Raw genomic sequence first — 20957 nt, forward strand, 5'->3', positions numbered from 1 at the left:
CCGTGAAGCATGGAGGAGGAGGAGGTGTGATGGTGTGTGGTACCCACCGTGAAGCATGGAGGAGGAGGTGTTATGGTGTGTGGTTCCCACCGTGAAGCATGGAGGAGGAGGAGGTGTGATGGTGTGTGGTACCCACAGTGAAGCATGGAGGAGGAGGAGGTGTTATGGTGTGTGGTACCCACCGTGAAGCATGGAGGAGGAGGTGTTATGGTGTGTGGTTCCCACCGTGAAGCATGGAGGAGGAGGTGTTATGGTGTGTGGTTCCCACCGTGAAGCATGGAGGAGGTGTGATGGTGTGTGGTACCCACCGTGAAGCATGGAGGAGGAGGTGTTATGGCGTGTGGTACCCACCGTGAAGCATGGAGGAGGAGGTGTTATGGCGTGTGGTACCCACCGTGAAGCATGGAGGAGGAGGTGTTATGGTGTGTGGTACCCACCGTGAAGCATGGAGGAGGAGGTGTTATGGTGTGTGGTACCCACCGTGAAGCATGGAGGAGGAGGTGTTATGGTGTGTGGTTCCCACCGTGAAGCATGGAGGAGGAGGAGGTGTGTGGTACCCACCGTGAAGCATGGAGGAGGAGGTGTTATGGTGTGGGGGGTGCTGTGCTGGTGACACTGTCTGTGATTTATTTAGAATTCAAGGCACACTTAACCAGCATGGCTACCACAGCATTCTGCAGTGATACGCCATCCCATCTGGTTTGTGCTTAGTGGGACTATCATTTGGTTTTTAACAGTACAATGACCCAACACACCTCCAGGCTGTGTAAGGGCAATTTGACCAAGAAGGAGAGTGATTGAGTGCCGCATCAGATGACCTGGCCTCCACAATCACCCGACCTCAACCCAACTGAGATGGTTTGGGATGAGCTGGACTGAAGAGTAAAGGAAAAGCAGCCAACAAGTGTTCAGCATATGTAGGAACTCCTTCAAGACTGTTGGAAAAGCATTCCAGGTGAAGCTGGTTGAGAGAATGCCAAGAGTGTGCAAAGCTGTCATTAAGGCAAAGGGTGGCTACTTTGAAGAATCTCAAATATAAAATAAACACTTGTTTGGTTACTACATGATTCCATATGTTATTTCAGAGTTTTGATGTCTTCACTATTATTCTACAATGTAGAAAATCAGTAAAAATAAAGAAAAACCCTGGAATGAGAAGGTGGATACAAACCTTTGACTGGTTGTGTATATATATTGAAAATATACACTATTTGAAATGGAAATGCTCGGAAGGGTGATTCTGTATGTCTGTTCTGGCAGCCTTGAAGGAGGAACCACTGGGGGCTGGGTTCAGAGGCTCCCCATGGGGGAAACAATATGGAGACGCACACAGGAGAGGAGAGTCCCATGGAGATTTGGGCATGAGTGCATACAAACGCGCGCGCACACACACACACACACACACACACACACACACACACACACACACACACACACACACACACACACACACACACACAGAGGACATTATTCTCGGGGGAGGAGGCCCAGATAGGGGAAATGTATCCCACAGGACACACATCACTGTAGCTATGCCAATATTACTGGATGGTAGCGAATTGGTCATAGCACGCGGCAATACCTCAAGGTATCAAGGTACTGAGTAGCACCTGGGCTGCATCCCACATGGCTGAGTATTCCCTAATTGGTGGACTGATACAGGGACCAGAGGGCTCTATATACTGTAGGGAATAGGTTTAGAGACACAGGGCCCAGAGGGCTCTATATACTGTAGGGAATAGGTTTAGAGACACAGGGCCCAGAGGGCTCTATATAGGGAATAGGTTTAGAGACACAGGGCCCAGAGGGCTCTATATACTGTAGGGAATAGGTTTAGAGACACAGGGCCCAGAGGGCTCTATATACTGTAGGGAATAGGGTTAGGGGCACAGGGCCCAGAGGGCTCTATATAGGGAATAGGGTTAGGGGCACAGGGCCCAGAGGGCTCTATATACTGTAGGGAATAGGTTTAGAGACACAGGGCCCAGAGGGCTCTATATACTGTAGGGAATAGGTTTAGAGACACAGGGCCCAGAGGGCTCTATATACTGTAGGGAATAGGTTTAGAGACACAGGGCCCAGAGGGCTCTATATACTGTAGGGCATAGGGTTATGGACAGGGCCCAGAGGGCTCTATATAGGGAATAGGGTTAGGGGCACAGGGCCCAGAGGGCTCTATATACTGTAGGGAATAGGTTTAGAGACACAGGGCCCAGAGGGCTCTATATACTGTAGGGAATAGGTTTAGAGACACAGGGCCCAGAGGGCTCGATATACTGTAGGTTATAGGGTCCCATTTGGGATGAAAGGACTGTACTGTATAGGTTATAGGGTCCCATCCGAACCAGGGCACTGTATAGGTTATAGGGTCCCAATTGGGATGAAAGGAATGCACTGTATAGGTTATAGGGTCCCATTTGGGATGAAAGGACTGTACTGCCATCCTGAGGCCTGGACTCAGACCAGGTCAAGCTGGGTTTGATCTGATAGTTCCTGGTCTAAAGTAGTGCACTACATAGGGAATAGGGTGCCCTGGTCTAAAGTAGTGCAGTACATAGGGAATAGGGTGCCCTGGTCTAAAGTAGTGCAGTACATAGGGAATAGTGTTCCATTTAGAACACATTGTTCTTATCACTCTTCCTTATTACACCCAGCTCATTATAATGGCCTTTTAGGATCTGACCTATTCTTATTGACTAAACAGCTATGAAAGCTTATCATTTTACGGTAAAAGGCTGGGACGCTGAGTGACACTCTGTCTAGGGATCGGCTGTGAGCCTAATGTGTGGCTGGATGGGTGGCTGTTAACTGTAACTGTAACTCCAGCCGTAACTCCAGCCGTAACTACAGCCGTAACTACAGCCGTAACTACAGCCGTAACTACAGCCGTAACTACAGCTGTAACTACAGCCGTAACTACAGCCGTAACTACAGCCGTAACTACAGCCGTAACTACAGCCGTAACTACAGCCGTTCAAGACAACAACAACCTGTTTAATTATTCACACCGGACTCCGAGGCAGCAGGCGATATGAAGGGCTGATCAACGAGGGAACCAGAGCATGCCTTGTCTGTCTACTCTCTGCCTGGCTGTGAGGGAAGATGTAAGGCAGAGATGAAATCAATGGTCTCTTGGCGGTGGAGGAGAAGAAACAATGAATCTCTCTAATGGCAACGAGGACAATTACCAGAGGCTTTTAGGCATGACTCTGTTTCTCACTGTCTGTTTCCCCCATCTCCGGGATGAGGGGCTGGACTAGGTCCCCATACCACAGACAGAGGGGCCACTGGGCCATGATCTGGTCTGATAACTGGGTAGCTCCTTAGGGAGTCTGGAACTCTGCTAACAGGTTGGTTACTATCTTATAGGAAAGACAGAGGGAGAGGTATGATGATGAGCGGGGATGGAGTGGATGGATTGATGGAGAGATGGAGGGATGGATTGATGGAGAGATGGAGGGATGGATTGATGGGGAGATGGAGAGATGGAGGGATGGATTGATAGAGAGATGGAGGGATGGATTGATGGAGAGATGGAGGGATGGATTGATGGGGAGATGGAGAGATGGAGGGATGGATTGATAGAGAGATGGAGGGATGGATTGATGGAGGGATGGAGGGATGGAGAATGGAGGGATGGATTGATGGAGAGATGGAGAGATGGAGGGATGGATTGATAGAGAGATGGAGGGATGGATTGATGGAGGGATGGAGGGATGGAGAATGGAGGGATGGATTGATGGAGAGATGGAGGGATGGATTGATGGAGTGATGGAGGGATGGAGTGATGGAGAATGGAGGGATGGATTGATGGAGAGATGGAGGGATGGAGTGATGGAGAATGGAGGGATGGATTGATGGAGGGATGGAGGGATGGAGTGATGGAGAATGGAGGGATGGATTGATGGAGAGATGGAGGGATGGAGTGATGGAGAATGGAGGGATGGATTGATGGAGTGATGGAGAATGGAGGGATGGATTGATGGAGAGATGGATTGATGGAGAGATGGAGGGATGGATTGATGGAGAGATGGAGGGATGGATTGTATTGGGAATTATCCAGTACATATGTGCCCATTATACATTTCGTAGCAGTCAGCAGGATGAGTGTACTCTATAAGTGTATCTGGGTCATTAGACACCATTAGATATGCCCCTGTCTGGGGAGTGGATGTGTCTGGTTATTTTTGTACCATTACTATGGCTCTAGTGTTGTTATGCCCAAATGTGAAACCAAACTGAAATGAGTGCAAGGCAAAAAGATAACGGTGACTAAATGCCAGAGGGGGTTAATCATTTAGTGCAAGGCAAAAAGATAAGTGGCTAAATGCCAGAGGGGGTTAATCATTTAGTGCAAGGCAAAAAGATAAGTGGCTAAATGCCAGAGGGGGTTAATCATTTAGTGCAAGGCAAAAAGATAAGTGGCTAAATGCCAGAGGGGGTTAATCATTTAGTGCAAGGCAAGAAGATAACGGTGACTAAAATCATTTAGCCAAAAAGATAACGGTGGCTAAATGCCAGAGGGGGTTAATCATTTAGTGCAAGGCAAAAGATAACGGTGGCTAAATGCCAGAGGGGGTTAATCATTTAGTGCAAGGCAAAAAGATAACAGTGGCTAAATGCCAGAGGGGGTTAATCATTTAGTGCAAGGCAAGAAGAAATAACATTTAGTGCAAGGAAAAGATAACTAAATGCCAGAGGGGGTTAATCATTTAGTGCAAGGCAAAAAGATAACGGTGGCTAAATGCCAGAGGGGGTTAATCATTTAGTGCAAGGCAAAAAGATAACGGTGGCTAAATGCCAGAGGGGGTTAATCATTTAGTGCAAGGCAAAAAGATAACGGTGGCTAAATGCCAGAGGGGGTTAATCATTAACATAAAGATGAGTTATTATGTGTGTGATGTAAGGATGAATCCTGTATAAAAAGTGTGTGCCAATGATGGAAAGGGAGTTACTTCATGAACCAGCTCGGCTTATATTACATTGTAATAAAGTCTATTTGAACTCACAGGCTCTGGTATTTGAGAACTATTATTGACTGAATATTTCCACGACAATTGATGGCTGGATGGCGGGATGGAGGGATGGAGGGATTGATGGCTGGATAGAGGGATGGATTGATGACTGGATGGAGGGATGGAGGGATTGATGGCTGGATAGAGGGATGGATTGATGACTGGATGGAGGGATGGAGTGATTGATGGCTGGATAGAGGGATGGATTGATGATTGGGTTGAGGGATTGATGGCTGGATAGAGGGATGGATTGATGACTGGATGGAGGGATGGAGGGATTGATGGCTGGATAGAGGGATGGATTGATGATTGGGTTGAGGGATGGAGGGATTGATGGCTGGATAGAGGGATGGATTGATGACTGGATGGAGGGATGGAGGGATTGATGGCTGGATAGAGGGATGGATTGATGACTGGATGGAGGGATGGAGTGATTGATGGCTGGATAGAGGGATGGATTGATGATTGGGTTGAGGGATTGATGGCTGGATAGAGGGATGGATTGATGACTGGATGGAGGGATGGAGGGATTGATGGCTGGATAGAGGGATGGATTGATGATTGGGTTGAGGGATGGAGGGATTGATGGCTGGATAGAGGGATGGATTGATGATTGGGTTGAGGGATGGAGGGATTGATGGCTGGATAGAGGGATGGATTGACAGACGGAGAGACAGGTGAGTGATTGTCAGGTACAGTAGGGTGTGTTACTCTGGAGCTGAGGAAGAGTGGATGGATGGATGGATGGATGGACGGATGGGAGCGACAGAGATATGAGTGACGATTGGAGGGATGGATGACTGAGTGTCCAGTACAGTAGTGTAGACTGTGCTATATTACCTTAGTGCTGTCCCACTCCTGAGCGTTGATCTGTGTTCTGACTAGCTCGTAGGACGGCTCCATGGTATCAGTAGAGGGTTTACGGTAGCCTGGTATAACGTTGTACAGCTGGAAGCCAAACGTCACCAGCCAACTGTTGACATCTGGGGAAAAAGGGATGAGATAAATACATTTCAAATACACAGAACAGGCTTATCATTATCATACACACATACCACAATGTATTGTAGACCCTGGAAACACTATGAGCTGAGGAGTCAAATCAAAACCTGTTGCAGAGAATATCTAGTACACACTAGAAGGCTGTCCAAAGATCCACTCCATGCTTACAGTCAGGACACTTGATTGGTCTCAGGCCTTGGACAAGCTGTGATTAGTACTTGAATAGCGCCGGAGAGACATCTTCAGGAGAAGAGACGATATGATGATTCATCTCCTATAGTCTTACATGTGCAGGACTGCTCACCCTGGTTGGGTGGCTGTTATCAACACAGGTGACACCTCTCAGAGAGAGCCCGTCATAAGCGTCATTAAACATTCACCTGGTCTACACAGGTGACACCTCTCAGAGAGAGCCCGTCATAAGCGTCATTAAACATTCACCTGGTCTACACAGGTGACACCTCTCAGAGAGAGCCAGTCATAAACATCATTAAACATTCACCTGGTCTACACAGGTGAGAGCCCGTCATAAACATCATTAAACATTCACCTGGTCTACACAGGTGACACCTCTCAGAGAGAGCCAATGATAAACATCATTAAACATTCACCTGGTCTACACAGGTGAGAGCCAGTCATAAACGTCATTAAACATTCACCTGGTCTACACAGGTGAGAGCCAGTCATAAACATCATTAAACATTCACCTGGTCTACACAGGTGAGAGCCAGTCATAAACGTCATTAAACATTCACCTGGTCTACACAGGTGAGAGCCAGTCATAAACATCATTAAACATTCACCTGGTCTACACAGGTGAGAGCCAGTCATAAACGTCATTAAACATTCACCTGGTCTACACAGGTGACACCTCTCAGAGAGAGCCCGTCATAAACGTCATTAAACATTCACCTGGTCTACACAGGTGAGAGCCTGTCATAAACATAATTAAACATTCACCTGGTCTACACAGGTGACACCTCTCAGAGAGAGCCCGTCATAAGCATCATTAAACATTCACCTGGTCTACACAGGTGACACCTCTCAGAGAGAGCCAGTCATAAACATCATTAAACATTCACCTGGTCTACACAGGTGACACCTCTCAGAGAGAGCCCGTCATAAACATCATTAAACATTCACCTGGTCTACACAGGTGAGAGCCCGTCATAAACATCATTAAACATTCACCTGGTCTACACAGGTGACACCTCTCAGAGAGAGCCAATGATAAACATCATTAAACATTCACCTGGTCTACACAGGTGAGAGCCAGTCATAAACGTCATTAAACATTCACCTGGTCTACACAGGTGAGAGCCAGTCATAAACATCATTAAACATTCACCTGGTCTACACAGGTGAGAGCCAGTCATAAACGTCATTAAACATTCACCTGGTCTACACAGGTGAGAGCCAGTCATAAACATCATTAAACATTCACCTGGTCTACACAGGTGAGAGCCAGTCATAAACGTCATTAAACATTCACCTGGTCTACACAGGTGACACCTCTCAGAGAGAGCCCGTCATAAACGTCATTAAACATTCACCTGGTCTACACAGGTGAGAGCCTGTCATAAACATAATTAAACATTCACCTGGTCTACACAGGTGACACCTCTCAGAGAGAGCCCGTCATAAGCATCATTAAACATTCACCTGGTCTACACAGGTGACACCTCTCAGAGAGAGCCAGTCATAAACATCATTAAACATTCACCTGGTCTACACAGGTGACACCTCTCAGAGAGAGCCCGTCATAAACATCATTAAACATTCACCTGGTCTACACAGGTGAGAGCCCGTCATAAACATCATTAAACATTCACCTGGTCTACACAGGTGACACCTCTCAGAGAGAGCCAATGATAAACATCATTAAACATTCACCTGGTCTACACAGGTGACACCTCTCAGAGAGAGCCAATGATAAACATCATTAAACATTCACCTGGTCTACACAGGTGACACCTCTCAGAGAGAGCCAGTCATAAACATCATTAAACATTCACCTGGTCTACACAGGTGACACCTCTCAGAGAGAGCCAGTCATAAACATCATTAAACATTCACCTGGTCTACACAGGTGACACCTCTCAGAGAGAGCCCGTCATAAACATCATTAAACATTCACCTGGTCTACACAGGTGAGAGCCCGTCATAAACATCATTAAACATTCACCTGGTCTACACAGGTGACACCTCTCAGAGAGAGCCCGTCATATAAACATCATTAAACATTCACCTGGTCTACACAGGTGAGAGCCCGTCATAAACATCATTAAACATTCACCTGGTCTACACAGGAGAGAGCCAGTCATAAACATCATTAAACATTCACCTGGTCTACACAGGTGAGAGCCAGTCATAAACATCACACCTGGTCTACACAGGTGACACCTCTCAGAGAGAGCCAATGATAAACATCATTAAACATTCACCTGGTCTACACAGGTGAGAGCCCGTCATAAACATCACACCTGGTCTACACAGGTGACACCTCTCAGAGAGAGCCAGTCATAAACATCATTAAACATTCACCTGGTCTACACAGGTGAGAGCCAGTCATAAACATCATTAAACATTCACCTGGTCTACACAGGTGAGAGCCAGTCATAAACGTCATTAAACATTCACCTGGTCTACACAGGTGAGAGCCAGTCATAAACATCATTAAACATTCACCTGGTCTACACAGGTGAGAGCCAGTCATAAACGTCATTAAACATTCACCTGGTCTACACAGGTGAGAGCCAGTCATAAACATCATTAAACATTCACCTGGTCTACACAGGTGAGAGCCAGTCATAAACGTCATTAAACATTCACCTGGTCTACACAGGTGAGAGCCAGTCATAAACATAATTAAACATTCACCTGGTCTACACAGGTGAGAGCCAGTCATAAACATAATTAAACATTCACCTGGTCTACACAGGTGAGAGCCAGTCATAAACATCATTAAACATTCACCTGGTCTACACAGGTGAGAGCCAGTCATAAACATCATTAAACATTCACCTGGTCTACACAGGTGAGAGCCAGTCATAAACATCATTAAACATTCACCTGGTCTACACAGGTGAGAGCCTGTCATAAACATCATTAAACATTCACCTGGTCTACACAGGTGACACCTCTCAGAGAGAGCCCGTCATAAACATCATTAAACATTCACCTGGTCTACAGATGAGAGCCAGTCATAAACATCATTAAACATTCACCTGGTCTACACAGGTGAGAGCCAGTCATAAACATAATTAAACATTCACCTGGTCTACACAGGTGAGAGCCAGTCATAAACATCATTAAACATTCACCTGGTCTACACAGGTGAGAGCCCGTCATAAACATCATTAAACATTCACCTGGTCTACACAGGTGAGAGCCAGTCATAAACATCATTAAACATTCACCTGGTCTACACAGGTGAGAGCCAGTCATAAACATCATTAAACATTCACCTGGTCTACACAGGTGACACCTCTCAGAGAGAGCCCGTCATAAACATCATTAAACATTCACCTGGTCTACAGATGAGAGCCAGTCATAAACATCATTAAACATTCACCTGGTCTACACAGGTGAGAGCCAGTCATAAACATAATTAAACATTCACCTGGTCTACACAGGTGAGAGCCAGTCATAAACATCATTAAACATTCACCTGGTCTACACAGGTGAGAGCCCGTCATAAACATCATTAAACATTCACCTGGTCTACACAGGTGAGAGCCAGTCATAAACATCATTAAACATTCACCTGGTCTACACAGGTGAGAGCCAGTCATAAACATCACACCTGGTCTACACAGGTGACACCTCTCAGAGAGAGCCAATGATAAACATCATTAAACATTCACCTGGTCTACACAGGTGAGAGCCCGTCATAAACATCACACCTGGTCTACACAGGTGACACCTCTCAGAGAGAGCCAGTCATAAACATCATTAAACATTCACCTGGTCTACACAGGTGAGAGCCAGTCATAAACATCATTAAACATTCACCTGGTCTACACAGGTGAGAGCCAGTCATAAACGTCATTAAACATTCACCTGGTCTACACAGGTGAGAGCCAGTCATAAACATCATTAAACATTCACCTGGTCTACAGGGTGAGAGCCAGTCATAAACGCCATTAAACATTCACCTGGTCTACACAGGTGAGAGCCAGTCATAAACATAATTAAACATTCACCTGGTCTACACAGGTGAGAGCCCGTCATAAACATCATTAAACATTCACCTGGTCTACACAGGTGAGAGCCAGTCATAAACATCATTAAACATTCACCTGGTCTACACAGGTGAGAGCCAGTCATAAACATCATTAAACATTCACCTGGTCTACACAGGTGACACCTCTCAGAGAGAGCCCGTCATAAACATCATTAAACATTCACCTGGTCTACAGATGAGAGCCAGTCATAAACATCATTAAACATTCACCTGGTCTACACAGGTGAGAGCCAGTCATAAACATAATTAAACATTCACCTGGTCTACACAGGTGAGAGCCAGTCATAAACATCATTAAACATTCACCTGGTCTACACAGGTGACACCTCTCAGAGAGAGCCAGTCATAAACATCATTAAACATTCACCTGGTCTACACAGGTGACACCTCTCAGAGAGAGCCCGTCATAAACATCATTAAACATTCACCTGGTCTACACAGGTGAGAGCCCGTCATAAACATCATTAAACATTCACCTGGTCTACACAGGTGACACCTCTCAGAGAGAGCCAATGATAAACATCATTAAACATTCACCTGGTCTACACAGGTGAGAGCCAGTCATAAACGTCATTAAACATTCACCTGGTCTACACAGGTGAGAGCCAGTCATAAACATCATTAAACATTCACCTGGTCTACACAGGTGAGAGCCAGTCATAAACGTCATTAAACATTCACCTGGTCTACACAGGTGAGAGCCAGTCATAAACATCATTAAACATTCACCTGGTCTACACAGGTGAGAGCCAGTCATAAACGTCATTAAACATTCACCTGGTCTACACAGGTGACACACTCTCAGAGAGAGCCCGTCATAAACGTCATTAAACATTCACCTGGTCTACACAGGTGAGAGCCTGTCATAAACATAATTAAACATTCACCTGGTCTACAGGTGACACCTCTCAGAGAGAGCCCGTCATAAACATCATTAAACATTCACCTGGTCTACACAGGTGACACCTCTCAGAGAGAGCCAGTCATAAACATCATTAAACATTCACCTGGTCTCATACAGGTGACACCTGGTCTCAGAGAGAGCCCGTCATAAACATCATTAAACATTCACCTGGTCTACACAGGTGAGAGCCCGTCATAAACATCATTAAACATAAAACATCATTAAACATTCACCTGGTCTACACAGGTGACACATCATTAAACATCAGAGAGAGCCAATGATAAACATCATTAAACATTCACCTGGTCTACACAGGTGACACCACACCTCTCAGAGAGAGCCAATGATAAACATCATTAAACATTCACCTGGTCTACACAGGTGACCACATAAACATCATCATTCAGGTCTAGGTGACACCTCTCAGAGAGAGCCAGTCATAAACATCATTAAACATTCACCTGGTCTACACAGGTGACACCATCATTAAACAGAGAGAGCCAGTCATAAACATCATTAAACATTCACCTGGTCTACACAGGTGAGAGCCAGTCATAAACATCATTAAACATTCACCTGGTGGTGACACCTCATTAAACATTCAGCCTGGTCACATAAACATCATTAAACATTCACCTGGTCTAGGTGAGAGCCAGTCATAAACATCATTAAACATTCACCTGGTCTACACAGGTGAGAGCCAGTCATAAACATCATTAAACATCATTAAACATCATAAACATCCATTCACCTGGTCTACACAGGTGACACATAAACATCATTAAACTCACCTGGTCTAAACAGAGAGAGCCAATGATAAACATCATTAAACATTCACCTGGTCTACACAGGTGAGAGCCTGTCATAAACATCACACCTGGTCTACACAGGTGACACCTCTCAGAGAGAGCCAGTCATAAACATCATTAAACATTCACCTGGTCTACAGGTGAGAGCCAGTCATAAACATCATTAAACATTCACCTGGTCTACACAGGTGAGAGCCAGTCATAAACATAATTAAACATTCACCTGGTCTACACAGGTGAGAGCCAGTCATAAACATCATTAAACATTCACCTGGTCTACACAGGTGAGAGCCAGTCATAAACATCATTAAACATTCACCTGGTCTACACAGGTGAGAGCCAGTCATAAACATCATTAAACATTCACCTGGTCTACACAGGTGAGAGCCAGTCATAAACATCATTAAACATTCACCTGGTCTACAGGTGAGAGCCAATCATAAACATCATTAAACATTCACCTGGTCATAAACATCATTAAACAGGTGAGAGCCAGTCATAAACATCATTAAACATTCACCTGGTCTACCAGGTGAGAGCCAGTCATAAACATCATTAAACATTCACCTGGTCTACACAGGTGAGAGCCCGTCATAAACATCATTAAACATTCACCTGGTCTACACAGGTGAGAGCCAGTCATAAACATCATTAAACATTCACCTGGTCTACACAGGTGAGAGCCAGTCATAAACATCATTAAACATTCACCTGGTCTAGAGCCAGTCATAAACATCATTAAACATTCACCTGGTCTACACCATTAAACATTCACCTGGTCTACACAGGTGAGAGCCAGTCATAAACATCATTAAACATTCACCTGGTCATAAACATCAGGTCTACCTCTCAGAGAGAGCCAGTCATAAACATCATTAAACATTCACCTGGTCTACACAGGTGAGAGCCAGTCATAAACATCATTAAACATTCACCTGGTCTACAGGTGAGAGCCAGTCATAAACATCATTAAACATTCACCTGGTCTACACAGGTGAGAGCCAGTCATAAACATCATTAAACATTCACCTGGTCTAAACACAGGTGAGAGCCAGTCATAAACATCATTAAACATTCACCTGGTCTACACAGGTGAGAGCCAGTCATAAACATCATTAAACATTCACCTGGTCTACAGGTGAGAGCCAGTCATAAACATCATTAAACATTCACCTGGTCTACAGGTGAGAGCCAGTCATAAACGTCATTAAACATTCACCTGGTCTAGGTGAGAGCCAGTCATAAACATCATTAAACATTCACCTGGTCTACACAGGTGAGAGCCAGTCATAAACATCATTAAACATTCACCTGGTCTACAAGAGCCAGTCATAAACATAATTAAACATTCACCTGAGTCTAAACATCAGGTGAGAGCCAGTCATAAACATCATTAAACATTCACCTGGTCTACACAGGTGAGAGCCAGAAACATCATTAAACATTCACCTGGTCTACACAGGTGACAGAGAGAGCCCGTCATAAACATCATTAAACATTCACCTGGTCTACAGATGAGAGCCAGTCATAAACATCATTAAACATTCACCTGGTCTACACAGGTGAGAGCCAGTCATAAACATAATTAAACATTCACCTGGTCTACACAGGTGAGAGCCAGTCATAAACATCATTAAACATTCACCTGGTCTACACAGGTGAGAGCCCGTCATAAACATCATTAAACATTCACCTGGTCTACACAGGTGAGAGCCAGTCATAAACATCATTAAACATTCACCTGGTCTACACAGGTGAGAGCCAGTCATAAACATCACACCTGGTCTACACAGGTGACACCTCTCAGAGAGAGCCAATGATAAACATCATTAAACATTCACCTGGTCTACACAGGTGAGAGCCCGTCATAAACATCACACCTGGTCTACACAGGTGACACCTCTCAGAGAGAGCCAGTCATAAACATCATTAAACATTCACCTGGTCTACACAGGTGAGAGCCAGTCATAAACATCATTAAACATTCACCTGGTCTACACAGGTGAGAGCCAGTCATAAACGTCATTAAACATTCACCTGGTCTACACAGGTGAGAGCCAGTCATAAACATCATTAAACATTCACCTGGTCTACACAGGTGAGAGCCAGTCATAAACGTCATTAAACATTCACCTGGTCTACACAGGTGAGAGCCAGTCATAAACATAATTAAACATTCACCTGGTCTACACAGGTGAGAGCCCGTCATAAACATCATTAAACATTCACCTGGTCTACACAGGTGAGAGCCAGTCATAAACATCATTAAACATTCACCTGGTCTACACAGGTGAGAGCCAGTCATAAACATCATTAAACATTCACCTGGTCTACACAGGTGACACCTCTCAGAGAGAGCCCGTCATAAACATCATTAAACATTCACCTGGTCTACAGATGAGAGCCAGTCATAAACATCATTAAACATTCACCTGGTCTACACAGGTGAGAGCCAGTCATAAACATCATTAAACATTCACCTGGTCTACACAGGTGAGAGCCAGTCATAAACATCATTAAACATTCACCTGGTCTACACAGGTGAGAGCCAGTCATAAACATCATTAAACATTCACCTGGTCTACACAGGTGACACCTCTCAGAGAGAGCCCGTCATAAACATCATTAAACATTCACCTGGTCTACAGATGAGAGCCAGTCATAAACATCATTAAACATTCACCTGGTCTACACAGGTGAGAGCCAGTCATAAACATCATTAAACATTCACCTGGTCTACACAGGTGACACCTCTCAGAGAGAGCCAGTCATAAACATCATTAAACATTCACCTGGTCTACACAGGTGAGAGCCAGTCATAAACATCATTAAACATTCACCTGGTCTACACAGGTGAGAGCCAGTCATAAACGTCATTAAACATTCACCTGGTCTACACAGGTGAGAGCCAGTCATAAACATCATTAAACATTCACCTGGTCTACACAGGTGAGAGCCAGTCATAAACGTCATTAAACATTCACCTGGTCTACACAGGTGAGAGCCAGTCATAAACATAATTAAACATTCACCTGGTCTACACAGGTGAGAGCCCGTCATAAACATCATTAAACATTCACCTGGTCTACACAGGTGAGAGCCAGTCATAAACATCATTAAACATTCACCTGGTCTACACAGGTGAGAGCCAGTCATAAACATCATTAAACATTCACCTGGTCTACACAGGTGACACCTCTCAGAGAGAGCCCGTCATAAACATCATTAAACATTCACCTGGTCTACAGATGAGAGCCAGTCATAAACATCATTAAACATTCACCTGGTCTACACAGGTGAGAGCCAGTCATAAACATAATTAAACATTCACCTGGTCTACACAGGTGAGAGCCAGTCATAAACATCATTAAACATTCACCTGGTCTACACAGGTGACACCTCTCAGAGAGAGCCAGTCATAAACATCATTAAACATTCACCTGGTCTACACAGGTGAGAGCCAGTCATAAACATAATTAAACATTCACCTGGTCTACACAGGTGAGAGCCAGTCATAAACGTCATTAAACATTCACCTGGTCTACACAGGTGAGAGCCAGTCATAAACATCATTAAACATTCACCTGGTCTACACAGGTGACACCTCTCAGAGAGAGCCCGTCATAAACATCATTAAACATTCACCTGGTCTACACAGGTGGCACCTCTCAGAGAGAGCCTGTCATAAACATCATTAAACATTCACCTGGTCTACACAGGTGAGAGCCCGTCATAAACATCATTAAACATTCACCTGGTCTACACAGGTGAGAGCCAGTCATAAACATCATTAAACATTCACCTGGTCGACACAGGTGACACCTCTCAGAGAGAGCCTGTCATAAACATCATTAAACATTCACCTGGTCGACACAGGTGCTTTATTTATAGTAGCTTTTCCACCAAACTGTGTTTTTCTTACATGGCTTAATAAGGTGACAAAGGGCTTTAAATCACATCCCCAGAAGAGCTTTAAATCACATCCCCAGAAAGAGCTTTAAATCACATCCCCAGAAGAGCTTTAAATCACATCCCCAGAAGAGCTTTAAATCACATCCCCAGAAGAGCTTTAAATCACATCCCCAGAAAGAGCTTTAAATCACATCCCCAGAAAGAGCTTCAAATCACATCCCCAGAAGAGCTTCAAATCACATCCCCAGAAGAGCTTCAAATCACATCCCCAGAAGAGCTTCAAATCACATCCCCAGAAGAGCTTCAAATCACATCCCCAGAAGAGCTTTAAATTACATCCCCAGAAGAACTTCAAATCACATCCCCAGAAAGAGCTTCAAATCACATCCCCAGAAAGAGCTTCAAATCACATCCCCAGAAGAGCTTTAAATCACATCCCCAGAAGAGCTTTAAATCACATCCCCAGAAACAGCTTTAAATCACATCCCCAGAAACAGCTTTAAATCACATCCCCAGAAAGAGCTTTAAATCACATCCCCAGAAGAGCTTTAAATCACATCCCCAGAAGCAGCTTTAAATCACAAATCCCCAGAAACAGCTTTAAATCACATCCCCAGAAAGAACTTTAAATCACATCCCCACGAAATAGCTTTAAATCACATCCACAAAAGAGCATAAAAGTGGGACTGAAGCAGAGTAGATATTGAGTCATTTGTTATGTCAACCCCCTCCAATAGCTCTATTCGTTTCGGGCAGTAGAGTTATTCTCTGGGTTCCCAGTTTAGGCACCTCTTCAGTTATTCACGGCTGCATTGTGGCACCTGACAGAGCTGTTTTAAATAAGGATTTTTTTTTTGGTTTGAAGACAATGAAAGGACCCAGGTAATCAGCTGAATGGAATGGAAATGTCAGCGCCATCAATCACAATACAGCCCGAGAAACCTCTCTGGTGAGGGAGCTAAGGCTCTGTTCCAAATGGAACCATGCTCACTATATAGTGCACTACTTTTGACCAGTACATTATGTAGGGAATAAGGTGCCATTTTGGGACGCACATTTTATCTAACAGGAAGAAATCACTGTGGTTATATCTAACAGGCTACTTAGCATTCCTCCTTCAGTCTAGTGGAGAGCCATAGAGCTGATCTGAGATCTGTTGAAAGGTCTCTGACATGCTCCTTCAGTCTAGTGGAGATCTGAGATCTGTTGAAAGGTCTCTGACATGCTCCTTCAGTCTAGTGGAGAGCCATATCTGTTGAAAGGTCTCTGACATGCTCCTTCAGTCTAGTGGAGAGCCATATCTGTTGAAAGGTCTCTGACATGCTCCTTCAGTCTAGTGGAGAGCCATATCTGTTGAAATGTCTCTGACATGCTCCTTCAGTCTAGTGGAGAGCCATATCTGTTGAAAGGTCTCTGACATGCTCCTTCAGTCTAGTGGAGAGCCATATCTGTTGAAAGGTCTCTGACATGCTCCTTCAGTCTAGTGGAGAGCCATATCTGTTGAAAGGTCTCTGACATGCTCCTTCAGTCTAGTGGAGAGCCATATCTGTTGAAAGGTCTCTGACATGCTCCTTCAGTCTAGTGGAGAGCCATATCTGTTGAAAGGTCTCTGACATGCTCCTTCAGTCTAGTGGAGAGCCATATCTGTTGAAAGGTCTCTGACATGCTCCTTCAGTCTAGTGGAGAGCCATAGAGCTGATCTGAGATCTGTTGAAACGTCTCTGACATGCTCCTTCAGTCTAGTGGAGAGCCATATCTGTTGAAAGGTCTCTGACATGCTCCTTCAGTCTAGTGGAGAGCCATATCTGTTGAAAGGTCTCTGACATGCTCCTTCAGTCTAGTGGAGAGCCATATCTGTTGAAACGTCTCTGACATGCTCCTTCAGTCTAGTGGAGAGCCATATCTGTTGAAAGGTCTCTGACATGCTCCTTCAGTCTAGTGGAGAGCCATATCTGTTGAAAGGTCTCTGACATGCTCCTTCAGTCTAGTGGAGAGCCATATCCGTTGAAACGTCTCTGACATGCTCCTTCAGTCTAGTGGAGAGCCATATCTGTTGAAAGGTCTCTGACATGCTCCTTCAGTCTAGTGGAGATCTGAGATCTGTTGAAAGGTCTCTGACATGCTCCTTCAGTCTAGTGGAGAGCCATATCCGTTGAAAGGTCTCTGACATGCTCCTTCAGTCTAGTGGAGAGCCATATCTGTTGAAAGGTCTCTGACATGCTCCTTCAGTCTAGTGGAGAGCCATATCTGTTGAAAGGTCTCTGACATGCTCCTTCAGTCTAGTGGAGAGCCATATCTGTTGAAAGGTCTCTGACATGCTCCTTCAGTCTAGTGGAGAGCCATATCTGTTGAAACGTCTCTGACATGCTCCTTCAGTCTAGTGGAGAGCCATATCTGTTGAAAGGTCTACTCTGTGATATTGACAGCTCATTGTCATAATTTAAATGAATGATATATACATACCCATTGCTTCTTGAAGAAGTGCCTAGCCTAACCTAGCTCTGTCTCTAGTAGCAGCCTGGGTACTACAGACACCAGTAGTGTGCTGATCCTGGATCAGTTTAGTCAGCCACACAATCAAATCAAATCAAATGTTATTTGTCACATACACACATGGTTAGCAGATGTTAATGCGAGTGTAGCGAAATGCTTGTGCTTCTAGTTCCGACAATGCAGTAATAACCAACAAGTAATCTAACTAACAATTCCAAAACTACTGTCTTATACACAGTGTAAGGGGATAAAGAATATGTACATAAGGATATATGAATGAGTGATGGTACAGAGCGGCATAGGCAAGATACAGTAGATGGTATCGAGTACAGTATATACATATGAGATGAGTAATGTAGGGTATGTAAACATTATATAAAGTGGCATTGTTTAAAGTGGCTAGTGATACATTTTTACATCCATTTTTCCATTATTAAAGTGGCTGGAGTTGGGTCAGTGTCAGTGTGTTGGCAGCAGCCACTCAATGTTAGTGATGGCTGTTTAACAGTCTGATGGCCTTGAGATAGAAGCTGTTTTTCAGTCTCTCGGTCCCAGCTTTGATGCACCTGTACTGACCTCGCCTTCTGGATGATAGCGGGGTGAACAGGCAGTGGCTCGGGTGGTTGATGTCCTTGATGATCTTTATGGCCTTCCTGTAACATCGGGTGGTTGTTGTCCTTGATGCTCTTTATGGCCTTCCTGTGACATCGGGTGGTTGTTGTCCTTGATGATCTTTATGGCCTTCCTGTGACATCGGGTGGTTGTTGTCCTTGATGATCTTTATGGCCTTCCTGTGACATCGGGTGGTTGTTGTCCTTGATGATCTTTATGGCCTTCCTGTAACATCGGGTTGTTGATGTCCTTGATGATCTTTATGGCCTTCCTGTAGGTGTCCTGGAGGGCAGGTAGTTTGCCCCCGGTGATGCGTTGTGCAGACCTCTAGGATCAGTTTAGTCAGCCACGCAATGGCCCATATTCACAGTGTCTCAAAGTAGTGTGCTGATCGAGGATCAGTTTAGTCTTTCAGATCATATTGAAATGATAATGGAATGAACAGGGGGACCTCCATTTACATTTACATTTAAGTCATTTAGCAGACGCTCTTATCCAGAGCGACTTACAAATTGGTGCATTCACCTTATGACATCCAGTGGAACAGTAGTGCATCTAAATCTTTGAAGGGGGGTGAGAGGGATTACTTTATCCTATCCTAGGTATTCCTTAAAGAGGTGGGGTTTCAGGTGTCTCCGGAAGGTGGTGATTGACTCCGCTGTCCTGGCATCGTGAGGGAGTTTGTTCCACCATTGGGGGGCCAGAGCAGCGAACAGTTTTGACTGGGCTGAGCGGGAACTGTACTTCCTCACCTCCAACTCTGACAAGCGTTATCAATACGGGCCAATGTCCTCAAATACAGACACAGTCCAAACAACCCCATCAAAACAGTCTTACTGTAGACCAGAACAGTTATCTTACTGTAAACCAGAACAATTATCTTACTGTAGACCAGAACAGTAGTCTTACTGTAGACCAGAACAGTAGTCTTACTGTAGACCAGAACAGTAGTCTTACTGTAGACCAGAACAGTAGTCTTACTGTAGACCAGAACAGTAGTCTTACTGTAGACCAGAACAGTTGTCTTACTGTAGACCAGATCAGTAGTCTTACTGTAGACCAGAACAATTATCTACTGTAAACCAGATCAGTAGTCTTACTGTAGACCAGAACAGTAGTCTTACTGTAGACCAGAACAGTAGTCTTACTGTAAACCAGAACAGTTGCAGCATGGTGACTGCTTTCTCTCTCTCATTCTCTCATTCATTCCATATCCGTTTCTCTGCCAATATATACACAATAATTCCTCCCTCCCTCCCTCCCTCCCTCCCTCCCTCCCTCCCTCCCTCCCTCCCTCCCTCCTCAGACTGACCTGTCATGTAACACTTGGTCTCCAGGCTGTTGCTGAGAGGGTTGTTGTTCTTGAACATGTACAGGTTGAAAGGGACTATGTTGTTGGCGTTCAGCCTGCTCCACACCTCATGGTCCGGCGTGGTCCATCGCCCGGCCATGGTATCATAGTCCCTCCGGCCCATGTGTACCAGGCGGCTCAGGGGCTCATACAGACCCCCCTGGTAGCCCAGGATGAGGTGGAAGCTTGGGTTGGAGTCCAGGTACACCTCCCCGAAAGCAGTGTGGAGGATCTGCTTGATCATCAGGCCAGAGCCACTGAAATAAAGAACACCAAAATGAGTCCAAGGGGGTACTTCCTTAATGACACTCTGTTCCCTATATAGTGTACCCCTGTTCCTCCATTCAAAGGATGTTCTTTCAAGAACAGCAATCATTTCGGATAAATTACGTCACTGTATAAAAGAATAAACCAAAACACTTCTGTAGGACAATTAAAGAATCATCTAATATATTATATTATATATATATTCTGAACCAATCAAACGTTTGGACACACCCACTCAAGGGTTTATCTTTATGTTTACTATTTTCTACATTGTAGACTAATAGTGGAAACAAATCTATGTAATAACACATATGGAATCATGTTGTAACAAAACGTTTTTTTTTAA

At 44.6% G+C, this 20957-nt stretch overlaps 1 protein-coding gene across 1 annotated transcript in view; it reads right to left on the reverse strand.

Moving 5' to 3' along the window:
* tenm4 (teneurin transmembrane protein 4) overlaps positions 1–20957 on the reverse strand; it is a 377083-nt gene that overhangs the window by 27869 nt on the left and 328257 nt on the right. Inside the window, exons 28-29 of the mRNA XM_065024153.1 lie at positions 20306–20601; positions 5856–5998 (exon numbers count right to left, since the gene is read on the reverse strand). Of these exons, the coding sequence (XP_064880225.1) occupies positions 5856–5998; positions 20306–20601 (439 nt within the window). The remainder of the gene's footprint in view (positions 1–5855; positions 5999–20305; positions 20602–20957) is intronic.

The sequence above is a fragment of the Oncorhynchus nerka genome, linkage group LG11 (genome assembly GCF_034236695.1).
Source record: "Oncorhynchus nerka isolate Pitt River linkage group LG11, Oner_Uvic_2.0, whole genome shotgun sequence".
NCBI lineage: Eukaryota > Metazoa > Chordata > Actinopteri > Salmoniformes > Salmonidae > Oncorhynchus > Oncorhynchus nerka.